Consider the following 24,732-nt stretch of genomic DNA (forward strand, 5'->3'; position numbering starts at 1 on the left):
CGCACCACCAAACTTTCGGATCCATGTTGTCCGCTAAATTAAGCATTGCGTTCTCGGTCCTGCCCCCCGTTGCCCCTCCAGCGGCCGTTTGCCATTTGCTATCGTGCCGCAGGAACATCTGCATGTCCTGTCACGGCCAGGACGCAAAACATCAAACTCATCAAGAGCGACACCAACAGCCGGGCGTACCAGTCGCTTCGCAGAGCAGTGGGATTGGCAGTTGGATTTGGATTGGGGTTGAGTTTGGGATCGGGTGTAAGAGTAGGAGTGTCGTGCCATCAAGTGCTGGGAGCTGGGAGAGCACTAGTTCCATGGCTGGGGGCCAGTGCCCACACATCATTGTCATAGGTGCATCTGCCATCAGGATCTCTTAACACTCAGCACTAAACTAACTGGGTTTTAATGGTTTAACGCACTTCATTTTACTGAGCCAGCAAAGCTCATTCGCCCAAAAACAGCGATGAAGTCTCAAATAATAGCAATGAATAAATTTAAATATTACTAATAATAATACATTTAAATTTTAACTTTAAACTTAAGGTACAGCATGAATTTTAAGCTCTTCGAGAAAGAGTAGATCAAACATATTTAACACATTTAATGCAAACACTTAGAAAGCTCTTCTGGCACAACCCCACCTCGCTCTCTTCACCAAGTACCGCACTTTTCTCGCAGTGTGCTTTGACCGACTCACCTGTATAGTCGGGTGATACATGCTGACGCTGCAGGTCATTCATGGGGCAAGCACTCGCCGCACTGGTGTACATGTTCGCGTTGAAGGGCTCATGGTACAGACTGTTCTTGTCAATGGACGACTCATTGTCATCCATTGTTGTGACCACCTGGGGGGTAAAAAAAAAACGGGTAGTAGATGGTGAAAAAAACGCATGTGTTGCCCGGGGCGCTTTTTGCATTCCTCTGCCCGGTTACAACAGTTTTTAATCATGATTTCTGGAATATGGCCGGCGTTTGTGCTCGGTCTGATCTATTTTTTGGGATTTTGTGCTGTGCTGTGCTGTCCTGTCCTGTTGGCCCCGGAGCTGCTGACATGCATCCGGAATGGTCCAAGGATCCAAGCCGAGGATGCCGGCGGGAAGCGGGGTTGTTATGCACTTTGCATGTTACATAACCCGGCGAGCTTGGCGGAATGCATTAATGGCAACTGGAGGATGGCGCTTAGGCGCTTACCTTCAGGACACCGTTGCCGTTAAGTGTGTCCGGGTTGAAGTTGTGCTGGAAGGCATCCAGTCCGTTCTCCCTGCTCCTCACGTGCTTGTTGCGAGCCACTATCAGCAGTATGAATGCCACCAGCAGCATTATTATTGTGGCCAGCACTGTGATTATGACGCCGACGAAGCTCGTCTCTGGTTCCTGGTGGTCAATGGGCTTCGGAGATATAACTGGTGAGGAGATTTCAAGGATTTTGCATTAACTTTCAGAAAATAGTTTCACAACTCGTATTTATTGTTATGTAACTAAAGATATAGTTTAGCAGAAAAGCGTTGAGTTGATTGAAGAACAAGTGATGAATTATATCTGCATAGTGACGATATAATATACTCTACCCACCTTGGGTCGTGTGCTGGCTGCGTTCACCTCCGCTGCTAATCGCCCGTCCGACTTCATCGCGCTGCAAAGGATACTCAGAAGTGGCCGGCTGTTTCTCGCCATTCGGCAGCTCGTCCGTGAAATTGCCAACCACGGGAACTGAAAGTTAGAGAGAAAGTTGTTAGAAATTAGTTCTTTTCTTTTAATTGAGTGAAAAATATGCTCAGAACGAAAGCTTATTGCTTTCCCTGAAGGATATTGAAAGCTGTATTTCTGGACCCTTGTTTGTTATCCTTTTTGCAGGAGATTCGAAAAAGTAAGTCCACCTACTCCGAACGAGGCGTGGATGCTGTCCGCCTTGATAAACTGCCGGCACTAATGGGTCCTGTGAGCAATTAGGGGAAATGTGGCAACTGGGAGAAGGGAGCGACGAAGAGCGATTATTATGATGAAAAATGGCCAAGTGCCACGCGTCATATCAGCGCCCCAACGAGGAGGAGTGACAAGTGAGGTGGGGAAATGCGCGAGAAGCGGAAGTGAGAAAGGGGCATTACGACGAGCTGTAGGTTTACTTGGAGGCGTTGGAGCGTACGTCAGCGATTGTTTGCTCCTCCGCGGACTCGATGTTGACTTTTGCCCCGACGCAGACCAAACATACATATATCCATCGAGGGTCCAGACAGTCGTCAATAACGACGAGCGACAACAATAGCGACTAGACCAATGGCCAGAAAAGTTTACCCATCGGTCTGTTGACTTTAGTTTTTTCTATATCCTTTGCCATATCGTACAGATGCATTTCCGCCTGGAGCGATTGCTGAACCCTGCTCGCTGGATATTTAAAAACAAAAACGTACAAATTTGTATAAATTGAGAAAGAGTCAAAAAAAAAACATTTAACAACTCGGGGGAATATGCTAATTTGAACAGCACTTGGCATTGATTTTTCGCTTGTGTTTTCGGTTTCGCTCCTGCCTTCGCAGCCTTTTATTTTCTTTGGCAACAAAAGTTTTTTGTATACTTTTCGGGGTTTGATTTTAATATGCAAATAACGTCGATGGAAGGGTTTTGCCTAAAATGTCTGGCGAAAAGCGGTATCGGGATTACTAAAGACAACTTTGACGCGCCATGTGCACAAGGAATCCATTTTAAGATGGCTTTAAATTTTGAATATACGCTGTTTCCAATACAGAATCACACTCAGCTCATAGTTCGACTGTCATTAGGGAAATTACAAATCGAATTCACATTTCGAGTGCTGTCAAGGCCAGCTTATGGGTAAAAGAATCAACCGAATGGAGCAGCACATTTCCATCCAGAGACATCTTCATCCTGCCATGCGACACACACATCGCCACCCAAAGCGATTTCCAATTAGAAAGGATTAAGCAGGACAAGCTGCACAAGGACTTAAAGACCGAGCAGCGAGCAGCGGAGTTATTGAAATGATTTTGAATGCATTCATTCAGTGATTCGGTGAGTGAATGAATGAGCCAACGGATGACTGACTCGTATGCACCCAAACGGCAAATGAAGCGAAAAAGACGGTACGAGCGTTGAGCAGACACAAAGCATGTGCTCCATTTGCAACAATATATTGCAACGTTATTGATTTATCTAGGTAAGTGTTCCGGCTGAGCTTAACTACGCTGCCGAGCAGTGGCATTAAGGGATAAAACAAATGCAAAAAAGTAAAAGCGAAACACAAATCTCTCTGAGGAGGACTAAGCCAGCGCCATGGGCAAATACAAAAAAAAAACACACACACAAACAGAAGGGTTTGGCATGTGCGACATGGCACACTGCACTATGGGAAATTTGACCACTTTTTCTGGCCTAAATTAATAACTCCAGAACGGGGAGAGATATTCAATTGGTGTTTTTTGTATGGGGTTACACTAGTCCATATCTTTTATGGTACCAAAAATTGTGGGCGTGGCACCGCCCTTTCTATTATTTGTAATTTATAACTCCAGAACGAATAAAGATATTTCATTTTTTTTTTTTGCAATAATTTGCACTAGACCATATTTAAACGTACCCCAAAAACTGGGGGCGTGGCACAGTCCCTTATATTTATATTATTAATTTTCGTAGAGGCTTTCTTTCTTTTTGTATGCTTTTTCTAATCTCAGCAAAAACAACTGATTTCGTGATAGAGTTTATATACTTAATTATTTCACAGAAGTTAACAACAATAGTACTAATAAAAATAACGAAACAATTCAGCAACCGCCTTGTTTAACTCCCGTTTAGCATGAGATTACTCTGAATTTGGAAAAGTAGGGTTAAGTCTAAAATCTATAATTTCTCCCAGAATCGGTAAAAGTGGTTTTTAAAATTACAATAATCTGAACAAGAATTAAATAAGCTACGATATGAGGTATATTTTATTGATGCAATCTGCTGCAATCACTTTAAATCTCTATTCAAAGTTAGGCATTATAAAAAAAAATACTTTTGTAAAGCAACTAAGATTTTTACCAAATTACTGGGACAACACTAGTTTTTTTTTTCTATTGAATGTTGCAAACGCCTAATAGAAGGCCCACTGATTAAAATACTTTTTACAGAGTGATAAATAACGCTTTGGTTCCAAAGATATTAGAACTTTTGTAACGAAAGAATAACTTAATGTTGCAGATTGTTGTTTTGTGTACGCGCAACAGCTGTTTTAAACAGCTGATTTCTTTGTTGTGGCGCCATCTATTAAAATTTCTGGTATGCACCACTAAAGATTGGTCAATTATGAATGCGTACACTAAATATTATTGTAATATTCCGACTTTCAGAAAATGGGTTTTGGCCAGAAAAAGGGGTCAAATTTCCCATAGTGCACTGGGAATACTCTACAATTCAATTTATCGCGAAACTACTAATGTACTTTTTATCGCATGTTTAATAATTCTGTAAAAAAATGTAAAGACACAATCGCGTGTTCAATTAGCACGAACAAATATAAATGAGCTTTGGTGCGAAACAAATGTATTCCCCAAGCAAAGTGGTTAAAATTGACTGCTGGCCGTAAAAAAATCGGACTTCGCAGGTACATATGTGCATTCCGCATCCTATAATTTGGTCTAGTTCTGTGGGGTCCATCGAAAACATCGATCTGAGAAGTTACACAGATTATATTTACTCGCAATAAGGTACACACACACACACACACACACACACACACACACCAACGGAAGGTATAACATTTTAAAACAGAATGCATTTCGAGGCTGACGAGTGCGATGAAAGCTTCTGGGAATCCGGCTCGGCTGCTCATTGAGTTGCAAATTTCAAATGCACAAAAGGAAGGCAACTCATTTAATTTTTACAATATCCCAGTGCTTCAGTTCGGTTTGGTTCGGCTCGGCACTTAGTTCTGCTTCCAGTGGAGCATATGCAGCAGGATTCCCCTGCGTGTGTGTGTGTGTGAGCACTTCCGTTTCCGCTGCAACGTCACAATGGCAGTCGAGTTGCAGCAGCAGCAACTTACTTCCCATCCCCCCCCTCTGCACTTTGTATCACTCTATGCGCAATTGCACACGGCAAGGAAAAACAAAGCTGCCGGCTACTGAAGCTCATGGGTGAGTCAAGTAAAAATCGGTCCATATACGAGTACGAGTGTGCATGTAAACTCCCCCTTCTCAGCACGGCTGGTAATAAATTTTGCACCATTGAGCGAGAGTCGAGCCCTTCTTGATCGGGTCTGCGAGCTCGTTTTTAATTAAATGCGCAACGATTTTTAGTGTCAGTGGGAATTTTCAATGGATGAGTGCTGTGTTTGTTGCTGCCGCAGTTTATGTTTGACTTTGCCCTCTCACGTAGCTGGTTGTTTCTGCCATTTTGAGGGCTTAGCTACGTACATATACTTTCAGCGGTGCTCAAAGGATGCAGGATTCCATCAGCACACACACACACACGCACTCTTGCGGGACTAAATTTGTAATTGGTAAAACTGTTAGTGAGGCTCGATGTTTCTAAAGAAGATACACACTCGCTAAATGTTTTAAAGTAAAGTATATTTATAGCCTAGTCATAGGTACGCTTTTACCCTTTTAATTGAAACGCTGCCTACCGAATATAAAAGTGATATTTTTGTTTGAAACCCTTTGCTTACCGGATATAAACGTTATCTCGCTTATCATCATCCAGCGGGCGGCGAAGTACAGATGCAACTGCAGGTAGCGCCCCAGGCGATGATGCAACTTGATGGTCACGTCGCGTGCATGGTCCAAAACCAGGTCGGGCATATAGGAAAACTGCACCGGCTCGCCGGAGAAGTGGCGACCGCCAATGCTGAAGAACACCTTGGCATGGACAAACACCTGCAATAAGGGAACGAATCGGAGTTTGGAAGTCACATCATTTCTATCTTTTTAATGTGCATATTAGACCTAGTTACTTTCGAAGAATAGTTAAACCGTTCGTAGCAGCACGAATTCGATTAATTCTCGCTTGCGGCTTTGCCAGCTAATTTATACAGAGTTCAGATACATAGTTGTATCTAAACACTTCTTGTGAAGGCGCTGAATTAATATTCAACTTTCGTAGCTAGCGAATACATGGACAGGTGTTGGTGGGCACACCTTTTTCCGATTGTGTGAACTGTGATTCGTAAACAATTAGTATGTGTAATTTTACTCACTACCACCAATTTTGGGTGAAGCCACAAAATCGGTTTTGGTCACTTGTGAAAGCGACTTGTAATATAATCAAACAAAAACACCTCTACGTTTTAAATGCTTTGGACTGCTAGTGTCGCCTATTTTTGGACAGCCGGATGTTCAGTGTTGTGTGAGTTGTAGTTTGCAGCTAAGAATGGCTAATGAGTTTTAGATATAAAGTTGTTGATAAAAAGATATGAGTACCGTACACAAAAACCCACTTTATGGGTAACCAAATAAAAGTTAAGTTACTTCAATTTTGAAGTAATCCAACCCTTGTAATCAAATTATTATATAGATTATTTTTATTACAATAACATTTGTAATCTGGTCAATTTTCTGTAATTTACGATCTAGGGTGTATAGAGTTCCGAAAAATGCGTCTAATTATGCGGCTCTGTTCCCTAGTAAACCGCAGACTTTACAACCAATTGGCAGCAGCTTTAAAGCGGCATATAAAATTTCAATTACCACAAATCTCGGATTTGATGCCGCCACTCGGGGCGCAGATGGAGTTTCATAGATTCACCTGGAGGCAGAAGGCAAGGAGGAACTCAAGAGTCCATTAGGCGCTCAATTCTGGTTTTCGTTGCCCCGTAATTTACAGAGCCACTATGTCGTCGACTGTTATGATTTTCATTTTTACGACTTTTCATTACCATTATCATTTGGTTGGACCCGGGCTACGTTATCAAATGACCCATTAGTCATGAAATTACGTAGAGAGCTTCTCAGCAGATCAACGTTGGCCACTTTGCGGTCGTGCCGTAAATAGTGGAAATGCCGTTTATGACGCATTGATAAGCCTCAAAATTACACTGAGTGCGTTTTAATTATGACACGCGTGTGGCCCCCACATCACCACCTGTTGGATCAAAAGAGAAGTCAACCCAACCGCACATCGTGGTCAGTGGTCTGGACTGGTTAGGATTTAGGACTTCTTTCCCAGTCTCTTTGATGTCTGTGTGTTTGACTTTGCCCTCGGCATTACTAATGAGCCGCTCTCACTCCATCGAGATGCTCAACAAACATACCATATTGCCTAGATTAAATATGTCTGCAGCCGTAGCTGTCTAAGTTAAATAAATGCAACAATATATAATGCTTATAATATATGTTCTTTAAAAGCTATTTAAAAAAAATCCCTTTTAAAAACTTGAAATTTGTTTACTGCGTGTTTTTAACAAGGTGGGAGTGTTCGAAAAAAGTAAACAGAGTACAATCATTTTTGTGGCATGGCTATTTGTTTACTTAGCAGCAGTGTTCAGATAAAGATATATGTGCACTTTTATTTCTATATACGCACTCACGTCGCTTGTTTACTTTCGATAAAGACTGCAGTGAGTAAGGAAATGACTTGATAATGGCTGCACTGAATGTGGGGATCCCCCTTCCATTCCATACTTATTAGTACAGCGAGTCGAACCCCAAGAGCTCCCCATATCAATTTTAGTTTGTTTAGGTTCGATTGCGTCTTCGCTCTGTTTATAAAGTGCGTTTTTTTTCGATTTTTTATTATTATTGCTTTGGGTGGAAGTGGCTGGAAATGTTTAGCTCTTATTTGCTCAACTCGCCGCCAGTTTGTCTGGCGAGGGACCCCCATTTGTGGTTCCAGGCAACCCCACCGCGTTTTTTGCTTTCTACGATTTACTTCAACGGAAATTTGTAGATGTGGTGATTAAGCGAATAGCACTGGTTAACACAGAAAAATAAAAAATGAAGTAGGGCAAGTAAGATTATCTTATAAATATTTAATCATTGATACCACATTGCTCCGTGAGTAAATGTGTAAAGGCCGACATTTACGATTTACTATCGACTTAGGTGGTTTTGGCTATTACTATTCATTTACCTGAACATCTTTGGAAAACATGTTGTTGGTGTGTATGATAACAGCACTGAAATTCCGAACTGTCTCAAACTCGAATATGATTTCCACAGGTCGCCCGAGCAAAGTGTCATTTCGCCAGCCAATCCATTCATAGCCTGCGGCAGAAAGTGTTAAAAATTAAATAAAAATATTTCACTTTAAAATGCTGTGACAGTCGCACCTTTGCCAAGGCCATTGATATCGGCTCGGAAGTTATCCTTGCCCCTCTGACCATCAACGAGCTGGCCCAAACCGTTCACATAATGATCTCCCTCCTCGTAGCCATCGTAGGTTTTGTCCGACAAATCAATGTCCATGCCCCTTTGCATGCCTTTGGGCATACTGTACGACACAATTCCCTCTGCAACGGATAAATATGTTATTACTAATTATTTCTTAAAAATATAATTGTTAAAGTATTGAACTAGAAATATGTAAATGGGTCATTTACTTCTTGCTGTTCATAGAAAAGGAAGGCTCAGGATAACACTTTATGTGAGAAGTGAAAGTGTAGTTTCAATTCACCAAATCATCATTTCTTAAAAAGTATTTTTTAGATTTATTTTCTGTCTGACTTGCATTACATTGCAGCTGAAAATACGTTTTCTTTGCGGGCCTTAGGCCACGAGCAAGATCGAATGGGGCGATATAGGGGTCAGGGGTCCCAGGTTCCAAGTTCCAGGTTCGAATAGAGTGGGAGTGGGGATGGGGGCATAACTCATGGCGAGCGAATGGGCACCTACCTTCCCAGGCACAGCCGACGATCTCGGCGCGCAGGCAGACGGTGCGATCGTACTGGCTGTAGGGATAGAGTCGCACCTTGGACGCGAAGACGCTGGGCTGGAGCACGTTCTCCACCTCGCTGTAGGTGTTTATGTTGCCGGGCAGCACCTGGAACGAGAGGAGGAGAGAGGAGCGAGTTGGGGCGCAATTGGGGCAGGCATTACAAATGGGTGGTTGGCATGTGGTGTGGTTTAGTATGTTGTGTTGTGTGTAGGTGGCAACCTGATCGCCAAAATACTATCATGAGCAGGCGAAATAAAAACAAAAGCGCTAAAATTGATTTCACATCGCTGGCAGCCAGCAAATCGATGGAACGGGTTTCAGTTCGAGTTTGAGTTCGAGTTTGAGTTCGCTTCCCAGCCGCGACACCTACGCAATTTTCTCGACTCCTCCACTTGCCAGTAATTCGCACGTAAATTGATTCGCTTAAAGATCCTATATCTTCAGCACACTCTCCTTTCGAACCCAAGTCCCGAGATGGCTCAGATGGTTATCTGCTAGCCCTGGCCTGCTCATGATTAATGTGTGAATGGGCATAGCATAGAGTATCCACAACAGACTTCTCCTCACAGAGGTGCACTTTGTTTAATGGTGTATTCCTATGCTTCGCCAAATAGTAAGTGTTTTTGAGTTAAACTAAACTGTGAGTTGTTATGTCTTTTGCGAATTCCCCTTTCCACAAACCAAAGCTCGATTTTCTGCTATCATAAACGCCTTCAACTCACCTCCTTGCCTTGAAGGCTCCGCCATCGAATCCATTTCTTGAGGCCCGGCCTCCAGTACTCAATCACATAGGCTTCGGTGTACTCCTGTCCCTGACCTTTGCCAAAACGGCCCTGGGTTCGTATGGCGCTGACCAGGTGGACACCTAGCAGGTCGACTTGCAGGTACTCCGTCAGACCACGGGAAACCATGTGCTTTGGACACCAAGCGCCTCCGTTGTTGTCTATTTTAAGTCTGAAAAGAAATTTAAGTATTATAAGAAGCAATGGACATCATATACTTAATATGTATCATATAATCGTTATACAAGTACACAACTTCTTTCACTAATGATCTTTCGCAATGCTCTGTAAGTCCGTAAGTGCAGACATTTTTATTCACAAAAGTGCAAACAAATGCATATATACCCGTACTATGTGTATACTGTATACTTCATTCCTTTCATGACCCACATTCTGTTCACTCGGAACAGCTGGATTATATTCAGCGTGCATTTTTTGTCACATGGTTCGTGTGGCATATTTTTTTGCAGCCACTGTTGGCCGCTCTTTATACGCTATTTTACGTTAATCGCGGCTTACAGCGCCCCAAGTCAGGACACCATAGGGCGAATTCGTAACGAAACCCCGAGAGGATCTCCTCGCTACGTAAAAAAAAAAACCCAAAAATTCAACGATGCCAAGCTGGCACAGCAAACCATTCCCAGTTCCGCCCGTTTTCACCAACTCCACATATTTGCCGAAGGAGCGGAGCACGACGTGTTTTCCAGCATTAATATCAATTTGGTAGTCATAAATCCAGCGGAGAGTGTCCTGGGAACTGTGCCATGCAATAAGGTGAAGGCGCGCAAACATGACTTTTGCCACCGAGTTACTTTCGCACACCGCACACATTCGATGTACGTAACCATACAATAATGGTATGATACTCTATTAACCATGATATGGTGGCCAGGAATGGCACATTATTTCCCCGAGCACAGCAACGTTCCTTAAACAAATGTTTGTATATTTCAATAAGTATTGTAGAACTCTTGAATTGCAGGGTATATGATGAGGCTGTATAAACAGATTTTTACGCCGCGCGATACTTTCAGTTGCTTATTATCGTAAACATATGGGTGTCCTGGGATTGCATTTTAGCATAATTTTCATGGCAACGAAGCTGTGGTGCCCGGAAAAGAGAAGTGAAAATTCCAAACGGAAACATTTTCTCAATGCGCATTTATAAATTGGCCAAATGATGTCTTGAATTTCTGAGCTGCTGAAAGTCTCGCTAATATAATGCAAGGCTCAAAGTCGTGACCCAGAATTGAAGTTTGCACAGCGAAAAAGAAACAAGTATAGCAAAAAATGAAATAAATTTGAGCAGAGTTAGGATAGCTTGTGCAAATCTGGAAAGTTTCTGACTCGAAAAGTTTTAGAACTTTAGGCTCGTCTGTGAAGCTTTTTCATAATTAATAGTAAGCGCCGGGGCTAAAAAGGATATTAAACTAGGGAATTATTAGCCATTGAATAGAGGTCACTCTTTTCCCTCGGTGTATCTATTGCTTGTTAGGCAGCGGAAAATGCCAGCTATATTTCGGTTTTAGCCGGCTTACATTGCATTTGGGGTAAGGAGATCCTTCTATTAGTTTCGTTTGGGAGGAGCACTAACGAGGCCGACAGCTCCACTCATTTATTGCGTCACATTATTTAATACCCGAAAACTATTCCCGAGTGGACGGCGAAACGGAGCAACGACTCCGGAAAATGCCGTGCGAAAATGGGTTTTTCTTGAAAATGCCGGTGCTGTGGTTTCGCTTTACGGAAAATTGTTGCATACTTTGCAAGCGGAGCGCACGGAGCACAGGATACACGGCGCGTTATGGTCAAGTCAACAGAGGAAAAGCGCCCGTTGAGGGAAACCCTGAACCCGAGCAGCCAAACCAGCAACATCTGGAGCAAGTTTTATTTAGGCAAGAGCCACTAAAAAATGCCATAAAAGGTCGGCGGCTATCGCATAACTGCAGCACACGATGTTAGTGCCCCCCGGCACACCTGGCTTTCTCCCCGCTTTCTCTTCGCTTTTCCACCTCACAACCGACTAAGTGGCAAAAGTTGCATTTACACACGGTCGCTAACTGGGTCTGCTTCCACCTTATGTGCAACTAGACCGAGCCATGTATTCGCAACACATCCGGAGATGAAGATACACAGATACAATTACGAGTAACTGGATCCGCCTCGGTGGAAACTAGTCGGGTAGTGGAAGAGCTCTGCTCGTTATTCCTAATCCTCGGGGAGTTAAATACTATATGTTAAGTGGGTCAAATTGGGTATCCAGAACTGCTAGCTTGTGTTGCTTGGAATATTCCATTGAAAACGTTGCTACGGTTAACTTAGGTATTTACAATACCGATAGTAATAACAATTCCTCTTTCCGAGGAAAAGTAATTGAAATGAAATAAACAAGCAGAACATTTTTTTAATTCCCCCGGCAAAATATGTAAGCTCCTTACCTACAAAGTTATTTTCCTTGGCCGAATGAAAATACTCCTAAAATGATGTATGTTTCTGTAAGGCATACATATCAGAGAACTGCAAGAGTGGCATTTTTAGCCACCCTGATCACACTCAACAATTTTGAGTGCGGGTGCCACTCACACCGGTTTTCGAGGGTACATACAAACACCCGGTCAAAATAATCGGGTGTCTGCAAACACCCTGGTGCCTGCGCACCCGAATCAATGCGGCACCCTACGTCGCGGGTACCGATCACACTCGCCACTCATAACGAAGGGTAGAGAAGGCAAACATGCAGAAAAAGGCAAGTGCCTTTTTCTCGGAAACACCCGGGTGTCTTGGTAAACACCCGGGTGTTTTGGTAAACACCCGGGTGTTTTGGTAAACACCCGGGTGTTTTGGTGAACACCCGGGTGTCTGGTAGACATTTGAGTGCCTGTGGTAGGTAACATACGAAAAAGAAAAGTACATTAAGTACTGAAAAACGAAATATATTATGCCGAAAATCTGTAGAATTATGCATTCTATTTACAGAAATTTAACCAACACGAAATAGACATTTCTTTTTTATATCTTATATTATTTGCTTTGTTAAAATTTTTAATATTTAATTACCATATTTAACTTTGTATGTATAATTTTTCTTTTTAAAATGATAAAAAAACAATAGAAATAGAATTGTGTTAATAAGGTATAAATACTATTTAATAATATACATAATATATTATTTAATAATACATAAGTTTGTTTTTTGTAAAGACATTAGATACATCAAAAAGCAAAAACATGTGCCCGACCTTTTTTTTGGGTGTTTCCATTCACCCTAAATTTTTTGGACCGTGTCTCGCTTCCACCCATACAATTTTTATGCATACAGAAAAGTACCTGCGGCCGATCCTTGCTTGCGCGTCACCCACCCTAAACTTCTTTGCACAGCAGACACCCGGGTGTTTTTTGTACTTGCACAAAAAACACCCTGGTGGCAAAACACCCGGGTGTTTGTCATTGCTAAATTTAGGGTGTCTCCAAACACCCGGGTGCGGAGACTCCCGGTGTTTAGCGGGTACACTTAGGGTGCCGGTGGCTTGCTGCAGTTCTCTGATACATATGTGCAAACTACAGGTTTTAGCCGCAAAACAGGAGGAATTTCAAGTGAAATTCTTTAATAACTAGATATAACAAATTTTATCTTATTTCCACTTATAATACTTGTACATGGGATTGTAAATGACAAACAAAACAACTTAATAACTATTTAGATTCATAGAATTTGCATGAATGAAAGCCGCACGCATCTCAACTCTATTTCTGTTAATTAATCTCAAAGGCTGTCATTAAAACTGAACTTAGAGTATTTTCCCCAGCATTTTCTAGCTCGGCTCAATGTCAATCTATCGCTTTGTGCTAGGTGACTAGGCTTCCATTTCCGCACTTAAGTAGGTGGAAACAAGCTATTAAAGGCAGCCGGCGCTCATTTGAGGCTAAAAATTAATTTGTTAAAGGATTGCCCCTCAGTTCTTTGACTGCCTCAACACTTCGAGCTTACCAAAATATTTTACCAACTGAGCAGAGAAGAAAGGAGAAAAAATTTTAATTAAAAACTCGACGATGCTCGGATGTTTCCGCTGCCAGTCGCTAGACGAGGCGTCATTGTTTTGGCAAGGGTTTTTGGGGTTTTGGGTGGTGGAGAAAGGAGAAAGTTGGGCGAGAGAGGGGGGCAGAGTCGTCTTTATGACAATCGTAAAAAATAATTTTTAGTAGCTTACGAGCTGTGCGCTGAAAGAATTGTTGACTTGGCATTTTAATTGCATGAAGTGCCATTAAAAGCGCCAAACGAAGGAATTGGAAATTAAATGAAAAATAAATAGGGAGACAACCGACACCCCGTAAGCATCTTACACACTTGTTGAGGCATATTGAAAACGCAAATATTTTACAAGCCCATTTCAGTTCAGTTCATTTCAGTTGAGTTCTTTAACCCGCCGCTCAGGTGAAGTGAAGGACACAATGCGGTAGAGATACAGATACAGATACATACATACATATGTGGGTGCCACAGAACTCTCCAACCCCAAAAATGTGAAGCAACCCTTCCCTTCTTGGCGACTATTAAATGGGCTTTGATGGGGCGCATATGTTGGATAGGTTTTTCCGGTGGAAAAACAAAATTTAAGCAGCTTATGTTTGGTCCTCAAAGCAAAAGTTATGTTGCCAAGGGGATACCAGGAGAACTTTTGAGTGCCCCAGCTGCTTGCCGTTGGAAACCCTAGCCCGCTTCTAGGCGCAAACTTTAAGTCCTCTCCTGCATAAATTCCACAAATCTCAGACTTATTAGAAGTCCTTAGGCGGAACAACAAAAAAGCAAATGAACCCGAGCAGCCGAAAGAAATGAATTCGATGAAAAGTCTGCAGATGAAGCCCAAGAATGGTTTGACTTAGATAAGTACTGCTTAATAAAAATATACTTTTGCTAAACTTTTAGTAATAAGAAATGGTTTGGTTTAAGGACTAGGAATTTGGATTCATTTCATAAGTGGCACAACCCTTTTAAATAAATATCAAGTCTTTGTAATATTTTAGTGTAAAAAGGAATTCATCCTTGACCTGCCAAGAAGATAATTATTCGCATGGCATAAGTCATCTGGAAAAGGACACAAAGCAAACATTGCACAATGTGTCTTGGCCTGATTTGGTGCTTAGCATTTTTAATGGATTTTGCTGTGTTTATATTTAGTTAGTTAATTAAATGTACTTTCATACACCACAGCCTTTTAGTGATTCAATGCATGTTATGGCCGAAGTGTCGTACTGTTCCACCATATTCTCGGTCAACCTCCCTGCTCACTCGGTTTTCCTCAGCCGTAACCCACATTAGAAGGATGGAAGGCATCGCATATATGTAGGTGTACACTGTACATCTTCCCTCTTGCAGAGAATAATGGCTTTTGTGTTATGCTTTTATGATTGAAGTGAAAACAAAGGGGGCTGCGGGGGCGTGTGGAAGGTGTCCTCAACCCTTGCACGTCACAAATTGCAAACGAAATGGAGGCCAACTACAAGAGCAGCAAACATATTGTCGTTTGCCTGTGTGTCGGTGTGTGTGTGTGTGTGTGTATGTGAGAGTGTATCGATTTTCTTTTTGGCCATAAAACGCTAATGGCCGACTCCTCGTCGACCCAAGCATCTCCCTTCGTTTTCCCGGCCGCTTTTCCCGTTTCCACGGAAGCCACTGTCGCCATTTTACTTTTCATATTTTCCATTGAACTTTAAGCCGACATCTCCTTTTGTGCTGCTTGTTGTTGCCTCGGAGCCTGTGGCTATATTGTCATCTTTTCCGTGGTAGCCGCTCTGCGTGTTTGCCATTTTTTCCCTCGCTTTTCCTAAGCTTTCGCCCTGCAATTTCCACTTGACACAATGGCACACAAAATGCAAAACTCCCCCCTTTCCCCCACCACTATTTTCCACGACCGCCTCAGCACTTTTGAAGTGTTGTCTGCCGACTCCTAAAGCGTTCCCGACTTGCATTTGTTATTGTGTGCTTTTCCTCGCATTTCTTTCCCCTTTTGCTTTTGCCTTTTCCATTTCAGTTTCCTTCGGTGGCGAAGAAGAGTTGTCCTCTGCATGTCATTTTCCATTTTCCGCCCATTTACTTGGCCGGCTTTTTGGCAGCTGTTTTCCAGCATTGCAAGTCAGCTTTTGCTGATTCCCTTGCGGTTCTGCCTTGTTTTCCTGCCGCTTTCCTAAGCCATTATTGTCGGTCGCAATAGCTGTGACAAAGCCGCCACCCACTTTCTTCAGCTTTCTTCTGTTGGAGGCTGCCAACCGGCCAACTACCAAAGTGGCTCATTACACAGCCCACAGTGGCAGTCTTCAGATGGCTTCCTTTGGTCATTGTCGCCTGTGCGGTTATGACATTTGCCTAAAATGCGCCTGACTGCATTTAATTGTCTATGTACATAGTGCAGCACTAAAGGTATTTTCGCAAACGGATTGTTGTCGCAGCACAACCACTCTTCTGCTGATGGCATAGTTTACCCATAGATAATTCAATTACTCACACCTCACTGCACTGCTTCCAAAGCATGCTTTGTGCTTCTGCTTGCAAGGAGATGCAGAAACCTCAATTAATGTGCATGAGCACTGAAAGTTACTGCTAACAGTTCCAAATAACTCAATGTTTCTAACCTTTAGAAGGCTTATTAAGTCGTGTCAATGATATCGTAATGTTCTGTTACATCTTTCTTCTCCTTTGCAACAGAAGTACATGTATCCATTGAATCTCAGAAAACCCATTATGGTTACTCAACCAAAGATGTGTTCCTGGTCCACCTGCATGCAAACTTAATTGGCAACCAGCGAAACCAGTGATCTCTGAGGCAGCAAATTGTGTGGTGCGCATGCGTAACCAGCAGCCTCAAAGGAGGCTGTTTAAAGGCAAATAGCCAGGCCAAAGAGCCATGCCGTGTTTGCCCCCAGTAATTGAAAAGCAAACAGAAGCTGCAGACTGCGTAAGCACGACTCCCAGTCTTCCGGGCGATCCGTTGGACAACTCAATACGCCTTCCAGTCTTTGAAATGGGCTGTTTACCCTGCCTAGGCGCTCTTAGCTCTGCGACCTCAGATGTGTTGGCAGAAGATTTCACTCCAACCAATATACTCGAATACTGCAACATCACAAGCGAAACTAAGTGATCCGTCGCAGTGGCCAGACAGGTGATGGGGGCGGCGAGGGCGTGGTTCACCCACACAGTTGCAGCTTCTTGTCTATTTTTGTTTGGTCAACAGAATTGTTTGATTTTCGGGTGCCGCGACCGAATGGTTACTTTACAAATACCTATTTAAACAGCTGCAGACGACGAACTTTCGTTTACTTGTGCACCAGGGCACACATTTTTATTGGAAAGCGGCTTTAATGGATAAAGGCGGAAAAATGTGGAAAATTGCTATTGTGAGATATAGTGGAGTGGAGTGGAGTGGTTCTCCAAGGTGCGTTAACTAAGAACAATTCAATTGTACTTCTGTCAAAATAAGCTGATAACCTACTAGGTGCCAAATAGTAACTTAACTAATAGTATTGTGAGCTGATTCCCAAACTTAATGGCAACCAAGACTATACATACTTTAGTAGTAGGAAAACCTGTCTTTCACTTGTTACCTAATGTTTTAAAAAAGCAAACATTTTTATAAATTCCCGATAAATTTCATAAAGAGCACATTTTGAATGGAAAATCGGTTAATTGAACTCGTGACTGGCACGCTGTCTTCTCTAGCACACAGCCTAGTGTACTCCGCCCAGATGCACGCACACCAGCAATCAATTCAATCGGGCGGACATTAAGCAGCCAGTGTTGCTGGGAATGAGGCGAAAAACCAAATCAAACATTAATGCAATAAAATGGAAAACGCGTTAACAGCAATTGCTTCAGTGACCAACTCTGGCAGCCGGCTGCCAGCACATCGCAATCAGTGCCTAGTCCACGCAGGAGCTGAACATTGGGGGGATAGGAATTGGGATTGGGATTGGGGCTGGGGAATGGGAATGGGATTGGGAATGGCAGTGGAAATGGGGCCTAAAAGCAAGCTGCGCCGAAAGCCGAAAGCGAAAATCAATGCCACTGACAGGCGAAACCCCACAAAAGCGCCTAAGTGAGCGACAGGACGACCGCCGTCGAGTGAGCAACAATGGAAGGTGAATTTGATAAGTGGGCGGCTGGGCCACGGGGCGTATGCGTGTTTTCTGGGGGAGTGGCACACCCATTTGTTGCGGCCTTGCTACATAACTGACTTTCGCACACGGCCAGAAGCAGCAGCGTCTAATGCGACAATTAGGGCGGTGGTTTTGGGGGGGCGTTGGAGCTCCATCACAAAGGATGGCAGCTGAAAGGTGTATCCCATTTGGGGTGGCAACTTTCGTTCGTTACAGTCGAAATACCATAGCTCAGATCTTGATCTTCTTTTGCTTTGCCATTAAATCACTAGAAAACATAGCATTTTAAACAGCTACAGTTCCCACTAATTATTTGAAGGTGCTACATCTAATTGACAGTTAAATTGAATATCTCGAAGCCAAAATATTTATACCCTTAACAGAAAAAAAGCATTACAAACTGCCAGCATTTTGGACGAGTGTGATGTGCTGCGATGGTATTCCGTTCCTCGCCATTAGTTTATCGAATCTGGGAATGTTTTGCCACATTGTTTTGCTTCGGCTGTCGGCAGATCCAATCATCCCCCGTAGCCCCCCATTTCCACGGACCAAGTCCCAGGTCCCAACGATGTCTGGAATCCCTTAATGTGTTAATGTGCTTTTTATGTTACAAATGAGTCAATTTTTATGATTTAAGGCCTGTGTTCGCTCCTTTTGCCTCATCGAACTCGAGTTTTGATAACGGTTTGGCATTTCTGTGCGTTGAGCATCGTTCTCAATCACTGCCTCGAGTAGCAGAAAGTTTCTCTGTCCTACATATTTCATTAGAAATAAATTGCTTATTGAATTATTTATATCATTTTATTCAATTTCTCCACCGCCGCACATAATGTCAAAGCACCCGTGGCATTTGATGAGGATACTTAAATTGATACTCTTAGGGGGCGATTTCAATTGATTTTCCTTTAAATTTTTAAACATTATTACATACAACGGGTATATGTAACATTCTATGTTTTAATTTCTCAAGTATTCAAATAGCCCACTTTTTCCTTGTAAAGGGGAGGCTCCCCTCCGTCCACTTTCCTTAAATTGCTTCAATTATCCGCTGCTGACCTCGTCGCAGGACCTCTCCTTGTTCTACGGATATTCAAGCGATGGAATGCATTAAAGTGTAGCCTACATTCAGGCGATGGAAATTGTGGGTCGAATCGCCTGTCAAAAATATATGTCCAAAATTTATGCCAATACATATGCATGTGCATACGCACGCAAGTGGCCGATGCGTGATAATGTGAGGGGGGGTGGGTGTGTAGAGAGGGTCTCCATTGGAGGGGCGTCGCATATTTTCATGAAAAGACATCCATCAAAATTCACGCATGGCCTTTCCATGCATCCGCAAACACGGCGAGTAGCGCACATTGTCATTTCCCAGCCGTAAAAGTGAAAAAATAGTGGCAGATATTGGCGAATATAGGCACACACAGATACACACACACACACAACCGCTGGCGAGGGAAAGTAAAACTAAATTAGGCAAAGAGTTTTCGGTCACGAGAGGCTCATAAAGAACGGCGATGGCATAATTTGCACTCTGCCTTAGTTTCGCCTTTGTTTCTCGAATTGGAGCTCAAATGTAGGCTACCAAGGTAATAAGTTTCATCGACTCCTGTGGTTCTCCCAAGTGGCCAAAATGCACGATATAAATCTTGTCGAAACGGAACTTAAAGACCAACTTTGGCCGCTCGAATGTGGAAAACAAAGTTTTTCATTTATCATACATGAAAGTGAATTTCCCTGCATTCCTCCTGCCCTCTCATTACTCATCACCCTTTCTCGCTGGTTTTGTGTCTCATGTGGAGCCACCTTTTCCATTTGTAATAAAATTCATATGACTTTGGCGCATGTTAACCGAAAACCCAACTCGAAGACGGTCGAGGGCATCATTAGGCTCGGGCACGCACACACTTATGCACCGCGAGAAATGGGCTCTCAAAACTGCCTAATTAATTGGAAATTTCTATGTATCACCAGAGGAACTTCTAAGATCAGTTCTTAATGTTATTTGCAGTTATCCATTAATTTTGAAGCATTTGCAATTGATAACCTTTTTTTTCGCGGTGTAGTTACTCCAATCGCACGGCAATTTCTTCCCAGCAGAGGGCGCCACATGCAAAACGCCATGTGTGACATTTTTACTACCAAACATTTGTTTTGCGCACCGGAGCTGCTGCCCCCATTGCCCACACAAAATACATACATACCTCCATATACATATGTGCACAGGGTTGTCAGGGGGGGCGGGGAAATGGGAATGTGGGTTGGGGATGGGGATGGGGATGGGGGTTCGGGAAAATGAAAATAAAGGGGGAGCGGTTGGGGCAGTCAACACGTACCAGGGCACCGTGGTCGCCTGCCTGTCGTTTGCCTGTCGCTGGCCGCTTTTCTGTTGACTTTGCATAATTTTATTGCTTTTCTTTTATTTTTATGCGAGGTCTCCTTTTTCCCGCTCAGCTCCCCACACCACTCCCCACCCCTCCCGCCGCCCACACGCTGTGCCCGCTGGCGACATTGACATTATAATCAATATTTCTGTTACTCCACTCATACACTGTTTGTTTGCGCATGGATCAGTTGTAGCGTTTGCTTAAATTTTATGGCTGCGCTGTTTGTAACTGTTGTAACTGGGAGATGCCGCATCCTCTGCCGTTTCAATTTTTGATTTCATATACATATTCGCAGGCAGGGAAGTATCAGCTATTATTCATCATTCATACTAGATTCGTTGAAGTGTACGTAACAAGTAGAACGATGCAATTACCTCTTAAGCCATACAAAGTACCTTAGTCCATGCCATCCTGTCCGTCCGTATAAACTTTAAAGTAGCGGAAACTAAGAGGTCATATGTATTTATCTTGTTATCCATGTCCGTTTGTCCGTCCGTATAAAGATTCAAACTTTAAGCTCTAGAACGTTGAGACTAAGCACGAAGATTCTAAAGAGAATTCAACATAAGAGTGCACGATTTTAACCTATATAATATTTCATGTATACGCAATCAATAACCGATTTCTTGTAGATGTAGAACTCTTTTTCGGAAAGACTAGCCGAAAACTAAATGTTGTCTTAAAGACCCTTATTTCTCCAAACATGAATCCAAAAGTTAATGTTAATGGCTTGTTTTGTTTCCGAGATTCGTTTGCCTTGCTGAGTTCGACTTTGTCAATATTTCGTGGTTCTTTGTCTTGTATCTCATTCTGAAGATGATTTTAGTGCTCATAAAAATGTTTACAGAGATGGCGGAAGAGTTTATTGCACAGCACGGCATTATGAATTTGATGGCTGGGATCTGCTGTGTACGTGGTCAGCCCTTGACTTTCTAAATAATTACCAGGATATTTTTACCTCTGTCAAGCATCAGCGGATAAAGATAAATCAGGAGCGCACTTTCCCACTCTTTATGGCGAGCAAATAAATGTCAGCGAAATATAATGTGGCCATAAGTTGTATCATTATTCTCGATGTGGATGTAAATTTTCTGCACATGTTTCTGTTCGACTTGATGTTGCTGCTGCTGTTGTATTTTAATTTATGTCATTGTGTGTTTGGTGTTTCTGTTGTGTTGTTTTTTTTGTTTTGTGTGTGTCACAAACGACATAAAGGCATTTAAACACGCCATTAAATAATTCATAATAATAATGTTCATGTACACGCAGGAAACGAGAGAATGTCTTATATGTAGTATATACATATGTATATACATACGTATTTTACAAACCCACAGGCACACTCATATTCGTCATATTATGAGTCAAATTTAATGCATGTTTATCATTTTGCGTCAGCATCAGGGACACGTGTGTGCCATGATATAGGGGCCAGTGTTTTAAGTCCGGCATGGGGAAGTTTGTTTGGTAGTTTGAGGAGCTTACCTGGCATGCTGGGGTCCCACATTTCCCATGTCATGGGCCGAGCTGGCCGTTATTTGAAAGTCGGCGATGGCGCCAGACTCCATGCCCAAGGCCTGTTTGCAGGTTCCTGTGGAAGGGAAACGAGATCTGGTCAAGTGTGGTAACGGAAAGATGAGATGAGAAATCACAAGTAATTAAAGAACGAGATATTCAATCAAGGAAGACAATGCAGTGGAATTTCGTAATTGGAAAACAAATCAAGAGACCTTTTCCTATACGTAAATTAATTGGCCAAATGCCGCGGACAAAGCTCGGAAAATTGGAAGCGATACTGTGCGCTCCTATCATTTCAGCAACTCAATTTTCACTCGCCATCAATCTGTGAGAGGGAATGAAAAGCGCAATTATCATCACCGCTCCAAGAATGATGGGGCCCCGACCCCCAAGGGACCGTGATGGGGTCATGAATAGGTCGTTGAGACATCGCAGACATCATCATCATCCCCTCGACTCGCTGTGAGTTGTTGCTGCTAGTTGTTGCTGCTTCCACAAAATATCGAGAATATTATCATTCTGTGAATAATTAGATGCAATCAGTCAGTGCTTAAGCACCATAAGTCAAAGCTGAGCACCGCCCCGGCGCACCAGACAAGGGTTAGGCCCATTCCCATTCCCAGACCCATTCCCATTTCCATTCCCACTCATCCACTCCCACCGAGAAAGCTGCTTTGGAGGCGGTCAAACGCGCCATCCGCAGATATGGATATGGATATGGATACCCATGCTCGCAGTGACCCTTTTCGTAGTTCCTTCTCGAGGGCCATGGAAGATCTCAAGACAACGAGGGCTGCTCAAATAGTTTTACCAAGTCTAGTCTATTGAAAAAACTGCCACTCGGCAGCTGACTTAACATTTTAAATATTTTTCTGATTAATGAGCAGAAGTCTAAGTTTTTTCTTCATTCAAATAAAAGTTATTTAAAATAGAAACCACTTACGATGATTGATACGCGAATAATCTTTATACAAAACATTTTGATCGAAAAACTCTATTATTGGTTTTACGAACAGAAAAAAACATTTTGCGCCACACTTTTTGATAAACAAATTTGTTTCAGTATCGCAGCGAATAAAGTCAACACATAGTCATCCGTTTCATTCGCATTGCCCTCGTAATGTTTACTTACATAAACAATATTTATGTGTTCAAAGCTTCCAAAGCATCGTTTTTCTGTTTAGCTCTTTGGCCCATTCTTTCTGCAGTTCTGAAAACTCATTTAGTGAAAACGCAATAGCTTAATTATGCACAGACGGCTAAACTTGGCAGTATTGTTCAATGTTGCAATCATTCAACTTCCACTACTTTGAACATCACTCAATATTAACATAAATTAATTATTTTTAATTATTGAAAAACATACAAGCTTGTACAACTGGAGAAATGCAGAAACTGCCAGAGAAAACTGTGGCACTAAGTGCTTTGCGTAATTGATGGATGATCCCGTTTTGGATTCCAGCATATCCATTATAACAATGGACAACTCACCAGCATTTGCAGCCTCCGGAGGACGGATGATTGCCAGGGAAGTGGAAAAAGTATGCCAACTCAAAGGCGACGGCCTGGCAAATGCTAGGTGGCTTTGAGCATGTTATATTTGGGCGAATAAACAAAGGTGGCGAGACCCGGGAAAACATCTCCCTGGGAGGAAACTATTTTGCGACACTTTGACGGCGAAATGCAGAACTGCAAAGTGAAAAGTAAACAAAGCTCCACGCACAGTGGTCCGCAGTCCGCAAACTATAGCTCAAAGTTTTCAATATGCTTGCAACTGATCAAAGCAGTTAATTTTATACAATTTCATGGGTTTCATTATATAGAACATAGATGCAGATTATATCTTAAAATTCCTATCTAAAAATATTTAAAAACATGAATAATAATCGGAGAAACCTAGATCTACTGAAGATATGTGTGTTGCATAAGCAAAAATCACTTTAATGATTTATAGATAACCACTTTGAATCCAAGTTAAATCCAAAAAGGGAGGAATATATAAATATATATATTATTTAAGTCTAGAGAGAAAAGGTATCTGGTCACTGTGCGGCGGAGGAACTCCAATTGTTGCTGCTGGAAAGCTGGAAAAGTTTCGAGCAGAATAAATTGCACAAAATTTAATTAACTGCACTTGAGTGCGCTGCCCGGCCGCTCCACGCTGCTTCTTCTTCCCTCTGTCCGCTGCAGTTACGCGTGTGTGTGCGATAATCATAATTCAAAGTTCCCTCTTTGGCTGGGCGGGCGGGAAAAACAACACAAACAAAGGAAAGCACCGCGAAACTTTATGAAATTGAAAATTACACAATTTTACAGTTCAATGCAGGGCGAAAGGATCCTCCGGGGGGGCCGAAGGTCCTGATATGTGCTATATGTACTATATGTGCGGGACTAAGCCCTACAAAATTGCTGACAAACACAAGGGATACACTTTCATCTGCAGCCGTTGTGCGAAAATGGAAAATCAAGCTGGAAAACTCAGTTATGGAAGCATTTTCCGTGGGATCAAACCTGTCCGTTGAGCCTTAACCACTTCACTGGTTTCAGGAACTCAACTATGTATTTGGAATGTTGATTTTGGCAAAGTGGCATTCTGCGATCGCGGTGGGTATCGCAGGGTATTCATTCGCCGCCACTCCAGTGGCATTGCGAATGTTTGAGTAACATGCACACAAAGGCAGTGGGAAAAGTTTCTGGGCGGCCGAAACAGCGAGGAAATAGCGAGCAAAACGCGCCAGAAACGCGCTTAATGACGCGTATCTGCTGGCGCTCATAAACAACAAAAGCAACAGGGCGTGCTTTATGACCAGGTTTCTACCGCCCCCCCAGTTCTCACCACCCCCCCTCATCCAATCCACTCCAGGCCATCCCACTGGGCAAACAGAACTTTTGGCCACGGCCTGTTGAAGCTGAAAGTAAGCTGAAGCTGAAAAGGGGATTCAAGAACTGTGTAAACAAATTACGCACGTATTTTAATTGGCTTTCAATTGGGGACGACGAGCGGGAGTATCTTATGAATGCAATTAAAAAGTGGC

At 42.7% G+C, this 24,732-nt stretch overlaps 1 protein-coding gene across 1 annotated transcript in view; it reads right to left on the reverse strand.

The window, feature by feature from the left end:
- Positions 1–24,732, reverse strand: part of LOC6527114 (discoidin domain-containing receptor 2) — a 74,140-nt gene that overhangs the window by 26,014 nt on the left and 23,394 nt on the right. Inside the window, exons 3-11 of the mRNA XM_002088171.4 lie at positions 21,665–21,770; positions 9,585–9,816; positions 8,820–8,967; positions 8,258–8,437; positions 8,059–8,192; positions 5,660–5,867; positions 1,570–1,707; positions 1,189–1,400; positions 695–842 (exon numbers count right to left, since the gene is read on the reverse strand). Of these exons, the coding sequence (XP_002088207.2) occupies positions 695–842; positions 1,189–1,400; positions 1,570–1,707; positions 5,660–5,867; positions 8,059–8,192; positions 8,258–8,437; positions 8,820–8,967; positions 9,585–9,816; positions 21,665–21,770 (1,506 nt within the window). The remainder of the gene's footprint in view (positions 1–694; positions 843–1,188; positions 1,401–1,569; positions 1,708–5,659; positions 5,868–8,058; positions 8,193–8,257; positions 8,438–8,819; positions 8,968–9,584; positions 9,817–21,664; positions 21,771–24,732) is intronic.

The sequence above is a fragment of the Drosophila yakuba genome, chromosome 2L (genome assembly GCF_016746365.2).
Source record: "Drosophila yakuba strain Tai18E2 chromosome 2L, Prin_Dyak_Tai18E2_2.1, whole genome shotgun sequence".
Lineage (NCBI taxonomy): Eukaryota > Metazoa > Arthropoda > Insecta > Diptera > Drosophilidae > Drosophila > Drosophila yakuba.